We start from the raw sequence: 14575 nt of genomic DNA, 5'->3' as shown, positions 1-14575 counted from the left end.
AGCATTGTCTTTTCTAAATTTTGATTGTTCTTAAAGTATCTTACTTAAATAATTATAGAATTTTGGATGTCTTACCTTAGATTGTATTCATGGAGAAAATGTGTTAGTTTCGTATAAAACTTGTTTAATACGAATTTTTCAAAATATATTAATAGATATTTTTTCATGAACAAATTAGATATTTGTATGCATGTATGATATATTGAAGTGATCATAAACTAATTGGTCTATGAATTTGTAAAATGAACTTGTATAGATAATTGTGGTGTTATGATAAAATTTTACTTGTGTGATAATTTGTTATTTGTCTATACGAAGAGACGCATGTGTAAATCCTGAAACTGATAAATTTATACAGATATTTTGTAACCATTTTCTACAAATTTTGAAAACTTATAAAGTTGTAAAATTTTAAACTATTATTGATGTTTGATAACACCTACAATTAAAGATAAGTATTTAATTTACTATTTTTTTAAAAATTAATTTTTTAAAGTTTTGTAAAATTATTGTACTAGTAGGCTAAAACCGAGAGGTTTAGGCCGAGAACAACATTGAATAAACAAGGGAAAAAGGTTGAAACCGAGAGGTTTAAACCGAAACCTGAAAGGATAATAAAAATCATAATAAAGCCCAATTTAAATAAGGAACTTGCACAAGGGGGTGTAAAAGTAATAAAGAGGTGTGAGAAGAAAGTCCAAAAGTACTGTTGAAGGCCCATCAACGAAACCCTATAAATAGGAGGTCAGCACAAGAAAAAGGTAAGAGTGATTTTATCTGATGAACATTAAACCTTTTCTGACTTTGGCATCGGAGCGACTTGCAGGTACCCCCCACCTGTTGTGAGGAGAAGCCGAGAGCACCAGCCGAGAGGAGAAGCCGAGAGCACCAGCCGAGAGGAGAAGCCGAGAGCACCAGCCGAGAGGAGAAGCCGAGAGTACCAGCCGAGAGAAGAAGCCGAGAGCACCATCAAGGAGAGAAGTACCCGGCCCAAGATAGTATTCAGCCCAAGATTGAAGGATTAGTCTTGATTAACCCATTTCAAGTGTTCTTGGTCCTTGTTGTAAGAACAATTATGAATTGATTTGTGGTTTCTGATAGTTAAGAGTTTAGATTAAAAACATAGTTTTGTAATCCGTTTTAAAATATAATTGTAATTTTTGAACTTTTTTTTTTAAAATTGTGTGAAATATATTACATATATTTATGTTATTATTACTATTAAATTAAAAAATAATTAAATCAAATACATTATGGACATTATATCACTGTTAAAACAATTAAACTAGTAAAACATATTTTTAAATTTGTATATCAATAGCAGAAATTGAAACCCACACTTTCAATGAATTGAAACCTAACGTTTCACCTCCCAACATTTATTAAGAGAATCCACTGGATTTGAATAAAAAAAATTATCTCACATTTTTACATTCTAAAATTTATTAAGATAGACAATTGGAATTGAATAAAAAAAATTAAATTCACCCTTACCTTTAAATTGGTATAACAAGAGTATTTTTTTTATATTAAGTTAACCAATAATGCCAAATAGATAAACAAAAATAATATGAATACAACATGTAAATTATGTGTGCCCACGTAACTAATCCATACTATACATATTATTTGAAAATTGTCATTGAAATATTTTTTATGAATTAAAATATATTTTATATTTTCGTTTATATTTTTGTACTATAAGATTTTCATTTATTTAATGATTTTTTTTTAAAATTAATAGAAAATATCAAATATTCTTTGTATTACAATATATTTGATAAAAATATAATATTCTTAACAATTTTTTAATATATGTCACCTTTTAAGAAAATATTTAATCTTATTTAAATTTTTAAATATTTTTTTGATAGAAATGTTAGAAGTTGAGAAGATTACATGAATAAAACTAAGAGTGTTGGATTTGGAAATTCAAATCTAAATATTGGAGGTTGAAAACCATCATAAATACTATATGTTTGGAAACCGCAAAAAATATCAGAAATTTAAAAATTGTTGGAAATATTAGAAATTTCAAAAAACTGTAAAAAAATAATTGTCATTCTAGAAATTTATAAAAACCGTCGGTAATCCAACGCTATCTATCCCGAAAATACTAAATATAATTAACTTTTGTTAAAAATATTTTTTCAGTGATTTAATTAACTTGCGTGTTTAATTCTATTTTAATATCCTTCTAATACATATGATAAACTTTAAATACATAGTCATACGAAATATTTTTCTTACCTTCTAAGATATCATAAACACAATATTTTATTATAACTATACAATGATTGAATAACTTAAACCATGCAACGTAAAATAAAGGAATATTATTTAAGTGAAAACCGCTCTAATAATATTTTTCAAATATTTCCCAAAAAGTCAGGGATTATTACATTAATAATAAGTTATCAATTAAACTGCAGAACCCATTAATTGTAGATAATTTAATTTTTATGAGAGAAGCTTAAAGTCTTGTTAGTCTCAAAGTTACTTAAATAATACATGCATAAAATTTTAATATTAAAATACTCTAAAATGGGCAAAGATTTTTTTTTTGTTCATGCTAATGGGTTAAAGTATTCTGGCACCAATTTCCATGAGTTAAAATCGCCAATTTCATCTATAGACATGTAACACATGAAGATTTTAATTACCATAGTTCTATTAAAAACTTACATTCAAACAATAATGGTCTCATTCAACTCGAAATACTAATAATAACTCATTTTTATTTTATATCAAAATAATACTAACATAAAAAGTTATCTAAATAATTCATTTTTTTTTATGTAAATAACTTTCATTCTTCTTCTTCTCACACTTTTTGAGTATCTTGATGTTAACTTGAGTTTTTGGTCATTAGGTTGATTGATTGAAACTATCTTTCGGTTAGGTGAACTTGTGTTATCTCTTAACTATGTAGACTTGGGTTTTCTCTTGGTTAGGTGGAGTTGGGCTTACTCTTGATTAATCATATAATCTATTTACAGTGCTAATTATTGGCCTTTATTAACTTTATTGGACTTTTATTTTTTACACCTTACAGTTACTAAATGTATTTTTAATATTTTTGGCTTATTCGTTGAACATTGATAGAATGTAAGATTGTTTTATTATTTATTTATCTTTTTATGATTTTACTGTCCTTTAATATGTTAACAGCCTCTCGACCTTTCGGTCCTCTATTCAAACCAATAACCGCTCATTTAATATAATATTTAAGGTACATAAATCAGACAATAATTGTTCGTTTAATACTATATTTAAGACTCATAAATCAGACCATAAATGAGTTGTGGGTTAGTAGCGGTTATAATCACTATTATAATATCCATTTATATTTCATGATAACCATTTAATGTTTTTCTTAATGGTCTGAGTCCAACAATACCTATAAAAAGGTGATGACTCTCTCAGTAAGAGGAACACTAAACTCTATTTTATACTCTTAATCTTAGCTTAGCTATTTGTTAAGAATTTATCATCATTTTTGCTCCTACTGACTTAAGCATCAGAGAGTCTTTTGCAGTTGGACCTCCCTATCTCATTGGAGACCAACTGAAAACTCGTTCCTCGAGGAACACGCAGTTCTCACCGAGGTACCCTTCGAGTCCATTTTTTGTAGGAACATTTGGTGCCTACTGTAGGGCCTAGTAAAACTTTTCCTATAACCACTATAGAAATTTGAACATACACTATCATTATGAGTATCCAACAGAAAAACACAAATCAACCAATAGGGGACCCCCATAAAGAACGAGGAAGACCTATCTAGAACTGTGAGAGACGCCTTGGGCCAAATGCGAGAAAAAATGGAACGAAATTTGGCATCCCTAAGAGAGCAACACATGATCATATAGCTCGTAGGGACAATAACAACACCACTTAGTGTGACCAGCAACACTAGGAGCATACCATCGAATCCTAGAGGGTCCCTGAGAAAACTCGAATCAGCATGAAAGGTCGATATCTCGCACCCCTACCAGAAAATTATCTTGGAAGGGAACCCCACCGAGCTCCACACAATGTAGGACAGGTCAAGGGAGTCGTGGGCACAAGCATAAGTCCTTTAAGGCACTTCCTGACCCGTTGACCAACTGCACAATGAGGAACCTTAAGGGGTTTTCATCCCCACGAATGAGGTTATGAGGGCTCAATTGCCCCAGAGATGGAGTTGGCCCAATTTGGAGAAGTACTTGGGGACCTCAGATCCCGAGGCACATGTTAAGGCTTATATGACCCAAGCTCAGTTATTCTCGAAGGACAAGGACGTGTACTGCAAGTTGTTTCCCACCACTTTGGCTAGGATGGCCTCAGAATGGTACTATTCTATGCATAGAAACTCAGTAGACTCGTTTTGACACGTTCTGTGGCAGGTTCTTCACCAGGTTTGTAGATTACAAGTCCGTGACTGCCACCTCGACATCCTTTCACAATGTCGTGCAAAGGGAAACATAAGGCTTGAGACAATTCATGGCCCGATTTTCCCGAGCTACTTTAAACATACCCAACCTACACTCAGCGGTTTCCATGCACGCCTTACTGGTGGGGGCTACGTTGAGGGAAATTCTTGGACACCCTATACGCGAACCCCCCAAGTGTTAGAATGGATGACTTTAAACTAGAGGGGGGGGTGAAATGTTTAAAGAGGATTTTCGTAAACTTTTAAAACAAGAATGAATTTATCTCAGGAAACTATTGATAAGAAATTCAGTTTACCAAAAACAGCAAACAAAATCAGCACAACCAGAAAAACAATCGGTTGTTTCACAGAAAAACAATCGGTTGTTTCACAGAAACAATCGGTTGTTTATACCAGCAAACAACAAATAAAACTGAATTTAAAGAGTTAGGGATAGAGAGATTGCACACAGATGTTTATATTGGTTCACTCCAACACCAGAGCTACATCCAGTCTTCTCAGAAACCCTGAGGAAATCCACTAAGCAATCACACCTTGATCACTTACACAACAACCAAGAGAATGACCTTTAACACTTCAAGAAACACACTCTCATTGGCTAACACACCAACACCAAGATTGTTGATCTTGATCCCCTCAAGAACACACAACCAATCTTAGCAAACACAAAAACGAAACTTGTTTCACAAAGTACAAGGATTACACTTGTTACAGAAGATAATCTGAAATCAATACAAGCAGAATCCTATTCCACAAACTTTGATCAATCACATACTTTCAACAATCTCAGCTCTTTGAAAAACTCAAAAACTCTTAGCAAAAACTTGTCAAAGATTTTTTCTCAAATTTGTTTTTCTGAATTTATTCAAAGATGTAGTTTGTTATCAAATCTTAACAAACTCTTAAATTGCATTAAAAGATTGGTCAAAACATTTAATGACTGGAGCGTAAACAGTTAAATCATTTAAAGCTCAGTCAAAGATAAAACAATTTTTTTGTTATGGTCCCAAAACAAACAATCGGTTGTTTCCTCGAATCAATCGGTTGTTTTGGTTCTTAACGGTTCAACCATTTGAAAAACAGTTTTCAATCTTTTTCTCAAAACACCTAAGTATAAACAATCGGTTGTTTCGACAAAACAATCGGTTGTTTTAACTTAGTTTGAAAACATTTTATTTTCACAAAGATTGAGATGCTTTATGCTTTAGATTCGATCAAGGGGTGGATTACAAAACTCAAACTACCCCATAACTATACTAAACCAGCACAGCAACACCAAACACAATCAAGGCTTCAACATCCTTCAAAGGGTTTGGATTCTTCAAAGCTTGAACACCACTTGGTTCAACACTAAGGACATGGATTAACAATGGGCTAGGGCGGTAAGATATATGATCATTGAGAAGAACGCAGACACCCGGAGAAGGGCAATGAAGGCACCAATCTCAACGACCTTCTCATATATTAAAAGAAAGAGGTTGGGGAAGTTTCAAAAACTACACCCTCTGAATGCCTCAAGGGAGATCGTACTCCGAGAGCCCTGCAACTTAAAACTCGTATGTATGCCAACACAAAGCCCCAATAATCCTTCAGGGGACCCGATTAGGCACTATAACTATCACCAAAATCAAGGTCATAGCACGGAGGAGTACTTTAAGGTAAGGGAACTTTTGGAGGAGTTGGTCCCATCAGGGGCCTTAAACCGTTTAATACATTAGACCAGGTCATAGTTGAAAATCGAGAACTTGTACTTTTTTTCCTTTGCTTGAGTGTTTTTCTCTAATGAGGGTTTTACCAAGCAATGTTTTAATGAGGCAAGGAATAAAGTCCCTTTTTCTCGGTACAATCTCGTCAAGTTCAATCAATAACTAAAAATGCTCAACTAATAACACAACAAAAATAATACAAGTTCAATCAAAAACAAAAAAACACTCAACCAAGACCACAACAAAAATAATATAAGTTCAATCAATAACTAAAAATGCTCGACCAAGAGCACAATAGCTTGCTCAACCAAGAGCACAACAACTCGCTTAACCAAGAGCACAACAAAAATAATACTAATTCAATCAAGAACTGAAAACGCTCAATCAAGAGCACAACAACTTGCTCAACCAATAGCAAAACAAAACAAAAACACTACAAGTTCAATCAAGAACTAGAAACACTCAACCAAGAGCACGACAACACACTTAACTAATAGCAAAGCAAAATAATGCAAGTTCAATCAAGAACGAAACATGTTCAACGACTAGCATAACTAAAAACCAAATCCAAACGGGTTCAAGCTAAACTCGTTCATCTTTCAAATTGGTCCACAAGTACATCTTATCGGATTCGAACAGGGGGGACTTATGTACATACCCCCAATTACGACCGGTACATTCAAACCAATAACAACTCATTTAGTATAATATTTAAGACACATAAATCAAACAATAACTGTCCGTTGTTTAATATTATATTTAAGACACACAAAACACCATAAATCAATTGCATGTTATTAGTTGTTATAGTTACGGTTATAAGATCCATTTATATCTCATGATAACCATTCAATGTTTTTCTTAATGGTGTGAGTCCAACAAGACCTATAAATAGGTGATGACTCTCTCAGTAAAAGGACATATTAAACTTTATTTTATACTCTTAGCTCTTTGTTAAAAATTTATCATCATCTTTGTGTTCCTACTGACTTAAGCATCAAAGAGTCTTTTGCAAGTGGATCTCCCTCTCTCATTGGAGACTAATTGAAAACTCGTTCCACGAAGAACACACTCCTCACCAAAGTACCCTCTGATTCTATTTTTGATAGAAACAAGATTACTTTAAACTTAAATTTCTTAATAATTTTTAATTTTAATTAACAATAATTAACTATTATAAACAAAAGACAATACATCACATACCATTTTTATACTAGGAATATATATATATATATAATCCATGTAATTTAAGTTATCTCTCTACAACATAAGTTATTTAATTAATTACCATACCATCTTATATATATGACACATTATCATTTAAGTGAGAGTTCATATCAATTAAGTATTTTACTACCGTTTAAATATCTTATCAATGCTTAATGGATAAACTTAAATAAAATCACTTACTTTTAAATTTCTCTTTTAACTCAAATTATAATAAGTTGTTTTGATCTATATATAGAAATAAAAAAAAAACTCATCCAATTGCTTGAGCAAACAATTATTACTTAAATGATGAACTTTTTCATACAAGTTTTTCTTTTTTGAAAATAAAATAAAAAATACTTTTTATTTTAAAGAAAATTAATATTTAAAAATTAAAAATCTATTGACCCACTGGCTTTTGATATTCTCTTGTACTGATATATCAATTCAATGGAAGTCGATTATGTAATTTTAATAAATGGAGTGCTGAATTGGTTTTCTTTTTTATTGAATAGTCCGTTTCAATTGTGACGTAAATAATTATGATGGAATCTTCTAGGTGGTGTATCGTATTTTGATACCTTTTCTTCTCTCTCCCAAACAACTCAGAGCGATATTATTGGATCTGATAGATCACCACGATGTGGCATCATTCATGCACGCTTCGTAACTTTATCTCGCAACACCTTTCTTATAACTAATTATACTTTAATTATGTCTTAACTTATTTATCTCTTTAATTTATTTAATTTAATCTAAGACACAACACCTATTTACTTTCCATAAAGAAAAAAATTTCCAAATTGAACTTCACATACTTAAATTTCAGGTATCCACTGTAAGAATCTTTCTTTTTTTTCTTTTTTTTTTAGTCTATGAAATTTATTTATTAAAAAGGAAAATTATTTTCCCTTTTTTGTTTTTCCTTTTTTGTTTTTGGCGAAATCTGTTTAGTACAAGAACAGTGCAGAAAGCGATCGAAAATGGCGTTCCTTTTCCCCTTTTGTGCTTGTAGTTGACCTCGGAATCAAATCCCTCAATAAAGAAACGAAGGAAGGAACACCGAGTGCGTTGCGCCCCCACCGTAAGCAGCTATGTCGTTGCGCAGACGAACCTTGCTCAAGGTCATTGTTCTTGGCGATAGCGGGTACGTTCTTTATGTTTTTCCGGTAACACCGCTTCTGAAAACGCATTATCTGATTCGTGTTTTGCCATTGCCAGGGTGGGAAAGACCTCGTTGATGAATCAGTATCCTCACGCGCCGCGCGTCGCTGTTTTTTCACCGCTTTTCGGATTCACTTTGGTTTACAATGATATATTATAATTGTAGTTGTAATCATAGCGAGTGCATCTGTAAAGTTTATCAGATTTGTGTTTTCGGTTATTTTGATGATATTTTTATAGTTATTGATAATCTATTCGTCCTTTTATATTTTTTTGGAATTTAGCTCTGTGTGGACCTTAACTAACTGTGTAGATACGTGCACAAGAAGTTTAGTCAGCAATACAAGGCTACCATTGGAGCTGATTTTGTCACTAAAGAGCTTCAGATTGACGACAGACTTGTCACTCTACAAGTGGGTTTCGTTTCCTATTCCAACGGTATTTCAGTGTTCTTTTGAATTTTTCTGTTCTAGGGTTGTTGTGAAATTTGTGTTGTGTTCTAATGTGTTTATTTTGTGTGTCTGATTGATAGATATGGGATACTGCTGGGCAAGAGAGATTCCAAAGCCTCGGGGTTGCTTTTTATAGAGGCGCGGATTGCTGTGTTCTTGCGTATGATGTTAATGTGATGAAGTCGTTTGATACCCTTGATAACTGGCATGAGGAGTTTCTCAAACAGGTAATTCTTGTTCTTTTTAAAGTGCTTTATCTCTTGCTGCTTTGACTATTAGCTAGTGTTTGGCTGTGTGCTCACAACAGAGACAAATGCACCTGTTAGCTAGTGTGTCTTCACAACACTCACAAATTGTCTAACTCTGATGTATGACCTACCAATGTTGGAATTTGCTGGATAAGCTTTCTGTTCAGAGTTATGTTCTCTTTGTATTTTGTGATGCAGGCAAACCCTCCCGATCCAAGGACATTTCCATTTATTTTGCTTGGAAACAAGATTGATATTGATGGCGGGAATAGTCGAGTGGTAGGAAAATATTATTACCCTATGAAATTTTCTCACTTTATCTCTGAATGTAAAATGTTTATTTATCTTGCGTGCAGGTTTCTGAGAAGAAAGCGAAGGATTGGTGTGCTTCAAAAGGGAATATTCCCTACTTTGAAACATCCGCAAAAGAGGATTTCAATGTTGATGCTGCATTCCTGTGTATTGCCAAGGCTGCTCTAGCCAATGAACACGAACAAGACATGTAAGTTTCACTTTGAATTGGCATGCAGATATACATGAATATAAGTTGTACTACTATATAATTGAACCAGACATGTACAATTTATTGTCTATGATGCTAGTACTACTTGCAGTTTAAGATTTAAGGATAAATAGTTGGTTCAATACAAAAATATATTGACTTATTTTGTTTTAAGTACAAAAACTTTAATGCTGTTAGTTTTATTTGAACTTAGTTAATGGTTGAAGTAACTGAACATGTGTCTGGTATTTAAAAATTGTCATGTGTATTAACCTTGCAATTATCCCAACTCTACTCACATGTATTCTAAATTCACAATTTTGACTTTGTATATTAATGGAATGTTATTTGCATATTAATGTTATTTTTCCTTTTAATAAACACAGATGACAATTACTAAAGACCAAACACATACTCAATTACCTTAACCATTAAAACAAAACTAACATAATTAAAGTTTTTGTACTAGGATTGTTAATTTTTTTATTGTACTTAAAATGAAATATGTTAATACTTGTTGTACTAAACCAACTATTTACCTAAGATTTAATTTACAAATAGTATGCATTAAGACCTATCTACATACTCTCACTGTTGGAATGTCGATGAAGTGATAGAAATAGAAGATGGTTCAGTGATATGCGTTTCATGACACATATTTCTGTTTATTGCCTAAGTTTTTTATTTAATATAATTTTTATTACTGTCTCTGAATGTTATGTAAAAGAATAATTACTTTGGAGCATAATCTTCTGTCAAAAATTATTTAAATTAGCTGGTTTGCACATGAAAGAAGATGTTGAGGCAATTTTCCAAACTGTCGTCAAAGGCACTGAAGAGTGCTAGTTCCGCTGGCATTTTGGAAAGGCTTTAATTTGAAAATTTTGATTTCTTGTGGAGCTTCATCTTATGGAATCAGAATCTGTTTCTTAGAAAGAAATTCCCAAACCTGCTCCCTTCTTCCAAACATTAGTGGTTTGTATTTGTACAAGCCAATGCCAATTGCTCGTAAGCAATCACATGACTACATCTTAGATGTGCTTTTGGCATTGATGCAGGCAATATCCAAACTCATCCATTTTCTTAAAAAGATTGTGTTCATTAAAGACAATAAATGATCTCATGATGAGAAATTGATTAGCCACATGAAAACCTAGATCATCGAAAGAATATCTTCATCTAAGCCTTTCTCTTTTAGAATTTCAGTTTTTTCAAACAACTTCCATGTTGATGACATGTTTTGAGTTGCTTTGCTTCTATTGTGGATGGCTTCTGCAATGTTCAACCTCCTCCGTTGTTGGCACATGCAATAGAAGCCTTTCTCTTTAATAACAATCTTTTTTTGTTATTAATTCTCTTTGATATTCTTTTCTAGTTGCAGATTCTTTGTTAGAGAATTTGCTAAAGATGATGACGACATTTCTTCTTGTGTGTATCACAATAATTGAAAATTTTATGTTGAAGTAGTAGTATTAAAACTAGTAGAAGTAAAGAATAGAAATATTCAATGCTTTTTACCTTTCCCATTTTCGTTTGCACTCAATTTTTGAACCGATAGCTCCATCTTATTCATGCAACTACTATATAGTTGCATCTTAAGCTATCAGATGAACTTGTATTGCCTTTCTGTTGGAAAACCAAATGGGGAGGAGAAACACTGAGAAGATCTCCACTGATGAGTCCCCCACACAAGTTAACTTGACATTTTGATTATACTGTTTGAACATTATGACATTATGATTATACTATTTGGATATTATGACATTATGATTACAATTTTTCAATTTAATTTTGTTTTAAATATTGTAATTTAGAGGTTATTTTCTCAATTTATGTTGTTTTTTATTCCTATGTATTATATATAAGTGTAATTTTGCATTTTAGGTCAAATCATAGGATCTTGTGTTCCAAGTTACGAGTTTTCACCTTCCTCCAAATCCTAGTTAGAAAAGGTGCATTAAATGAGTTGACTTGTTGGGTCCATCTTGTTTTCGCCATCTCTAGTGAAAGCTATGAAGAATTATAATATACCACCTCGAAATTTTTGGAGTCTGGAAGAAAAGGGGAGGTTGAAAAAACAAAGGTTGATGAACAGATTCAAAATATTCGTTGAAGTATTGATTTCAATGATATTACTAATTTCAAGACATGAAACCCATTTATGGAATGATAGCTTTTGTGAAAAAAATCCAATGATCTTCAGTAAATTCTCTTTGAAATCAATGTGTCTAGTGCAGAGAAAGAAAGTAATTGTGAGGAAGACTCTTATTGCAAAAAATCGATAGTGAAGGTGTTCAAGATATTAAAAGCGCAATAAAGAAAATGGTAGGATTCATCTAAAGCAGAAGCAACCTAAAACCTATTGTCAAATGTCAATACTGAAAAACAAGTTATGAAGATTCTGAAACAAATGAAGTAAATGTTCAGTTTTGGTGATGCTTATGACAGTTTGATGTTCCACTTTGAAGATGTAAAATTGCCATACTTGTCTGGTGTTCATTTATTGGAGCCAAATGTTCTCGGTGGCTCTATTTTTTATTGCAGCTATCAGGTCAACATTTATATCTCTCCTTGGTCATCTGTGCCCAAATTGTTTTTGGAAAAGAGAATAGAGCATGTATAGTTAAGATCAGAAGTTAAAGTCATGCAACTTTTTCATGTGATCATTTGACCTTTAAGTTCTAAATTTATAATTTTAACAGTTCATATAATGTCCAAGGGTCAATATTTGATCCCTTCACTTCTCTTGATAACACCATTGCATGTGTGTATATGTGATATTAAGCTATCATGACTGGTTCCTTTCCAACATGCTAACAATACTTAACTAAGAAATTATCTCGTTGCTATGGAAATGATACTCATTTCAATCAAGCTTCTTTTTGTCTCTAAACTTCCAATGTCAATAAATGTTCAATTCAATTAATACTTAAGGAAGTTTGATGTTCCATTTACTAGATGCAATTGAGTTTGATGTTCAGTTATTGAAGCAAATAGCTTTATTGATGCTGTGATCAATAGATTGTCCAAATTATCTGGTTTTCAAAGGAGTCATAATGTCTAGTAGAGAGTCTTCAAATGTTTTCCTGCTCCATGATTTCTTTGTTTGGTTAAAAATATGAATTTATATACCTGGCACTCACATGTTTCTTATGCAGCTGATAGTTTATTAAGTTTAAAAAAACCGTATTCTTATGAGATGTTATGTATGTTTGGGCATGACATTCTGCTTTTAACTGTATTCTTTTAGTAATATTTTCTCCAATATAGATTGTAAGTTCTTGTCACTGCTATGTATTATTTATTTTTTTCTGTATGAAATGAAAATCATATAGAACAAAGGGAGAGGAGCTAGTTGGAGTTTGCTCCTCAATATTACACACCCTGTTTGTGTATTTAGCTTTTCTGTTTTTGATAAACGAAAACAACAGCCTTTAGTTTAGTGTCATATTTCATAATTTTGAACTATGAGAAAAAAACTTGTATGACATACATGCAGAGTGCCAACTACTGTTAGCCAAGGAGGTCGAGCATATAAATATTAACACAAGTTGATGAATAGCTTACATTATTAAAGTGGGGGCGGGGAAAGTTTTAATTATTCAGCGTGAGATTATATTATAACTATGAAACTGTAAAACTACAACATTATAGTAAATATATTCCATTTTTAATGGAGTTCAAAACACAATTGGATTTCCAACTCAATTTACCTCCAATCATATCTAATTTTTTTACGGATTCCAGCAAAATTTTGAAGAGTGTGTTTGTGTGTTGGGGGGGATGAAGGAAAGGAAGCTTTGTACTGTTAGACCATTTCCCACACTACAAGGTTGGAACAGAATGGTAGCTGTGGTGAGAAAGCCTACTCCCACCATCCACCTTTTTATGCACTTTTCCTGATCCCATAAAACAGATAATTACGATTTTTATTTTCTACATCGCTTCATTGGTTATTTTGAATATGTATATGAACGTATTAATATTTATTCCTTCTTTGGAGTCTCATGCCTTATTCTGTTGGGGCATTTTCTTATTTCCTGATTGAGTTATTGGCAGATAGCTGCTTAACTGACTTCCGAACTCTTTTGTTTCAATTTCAATTGCAGATATTTTCAAGGGATTCCTGAGGCGGCAGTTCCAGAAAATGAACAGAGGAGTGGATGTGCATGCTGATATGGAGATACTGAATAATTTTCTGAAGTCCCCTTGTTGCTGTAGTTCAAATTCTTTTTGGTCATTCAGTGCATACGTACTGTATGCTTTGATTGTGAGAGTGAACTGTGTACCTTGAGGTTGCCATTTTGATAAATTGTACCATTTATTGTAGTCCTGTTTTAGGAAGGACGAGCTTCAGAATGTTGCACTTGCAGGTTAAGCATGTTCAATTGATAAACTACAGCCTGCGAGATATAAACCATGGAATGTTTAAATAATTTTTGAACTTTTTCCCCGTCGATTGTCAAATTGGGATGTGTCACGCGGACCTTCTAATGTTTATATTCTGTTTGAATGCTACATAATCTCTGTGGTGCGTCACACTGATGTGATGTAGCTTTTGTTTCCTTACCATTACGCTTAGAATTTGCTTTGTTCTAAAGGTCGAACATGGGTGGATACGTGATCATGTCTAAAAGATTCACTTGTAACAAAAAAGCTTGATGACAACAACACCTTGTATTACTTGCCTTGCTAACTGAGTAGAACATGAGATACACGTAACAATATTGGGCGGTGAGAAAGTGGTTTAGTGGAATAAGATAGCGTGTTTTCCTGAGAAGTAGACACTTGAAGTATACTTTAGTCAATGGAGTTTAAATCACAGTTCATGCATGATTTATCCATCCAAGGGGAGAAAATCT

At 32.7% G+C, this 14575-nt stretch overlaps 1 protein-coding gene across 2 annotated transcripts; it reads left to right on the top strand.

Annotated features, from left to right (window-relative positions):
* The first annotated feature begins 7913 nt into the window (after positions 1–7913).
* Positions 7914–14180, top strand: LOC137828817 (ras-related protein Rab7). Of its 2 annotated transcripts, none has more exons than XM_068635535.1 (8): positions 7914–8176; positions 8302–8494; positions 8569–8595; positions 8825–8924; positions 9044–9190; positions 9410–9490; positions 9568–9713; positions 13823–14180. In XM_068635535.1, the coding sequence occupies exons 2-8, from the start codon at positions 8442–8444 to the stop codon at positions 13887–13889; spliced, it is 621 nt and encodes a 206-aa protein (XP_068491636.1). In that variant the 5' UTR covers positions 7914–8176; positions 8302–8441; the 3' UTR covers positions 13890–14180. The 2 variants fall into 2 exon arrangements, with proteins under 2 accessions (XP_068491636.1, XP_068491637.1); XM_068635536.1 differs by having other exon boundaries at positions 7991–8185.
* Positions 14181–14575: the final 395 nt, after the last annotated feature.

Source organism: Phaseolus vulgaris, chromosome 7, assembly GCF_000499845.2.
Source record: "Phaseolus vulgaris cultivar G19833 chromosome 7, P. vulgaris v2.0, whole genome shotgun sequence".
NCBI classification, from domain to species: Eukaryota; Viridiplantae; Streptophyta; class Magnoliopsida; order Fabales; family Fabaceae; genus Phaseolus; species Phaseolus vulgaris.
Note: the sequence above shows the minus strand (reverse complement) of the source record. Positions and strands in the feature narration are given on the sequence as shown.

What these genes read in the sequence shown, in the direction of transcription:
- LOC137828817 (XM_068635535.1), top strand. Translation starts at nt 8,442, where the DNA reads ATGTCGTTGCGCAGACGAACCTTGCTCAAGGTCATTGTTCTTGGCGAT. An exon ending in AAGACCTCGTTGATGAATCA is followed by an intron (nt 8,596 to 8,824) that starts GTATCCTCACGC and finishes CTAACTGTGTAG; the next exon opens with ATACGTGCACAAGAAGTTTA. An exon ending in AATGAACACGAACAAGACAT is followed by an intron (nt 9,714 to 13,822) that starts GTAAGTTTCACT and finishes TTTCAATTGCAG; the next exon opens with ATATTTTCAAGGGATTCCTG.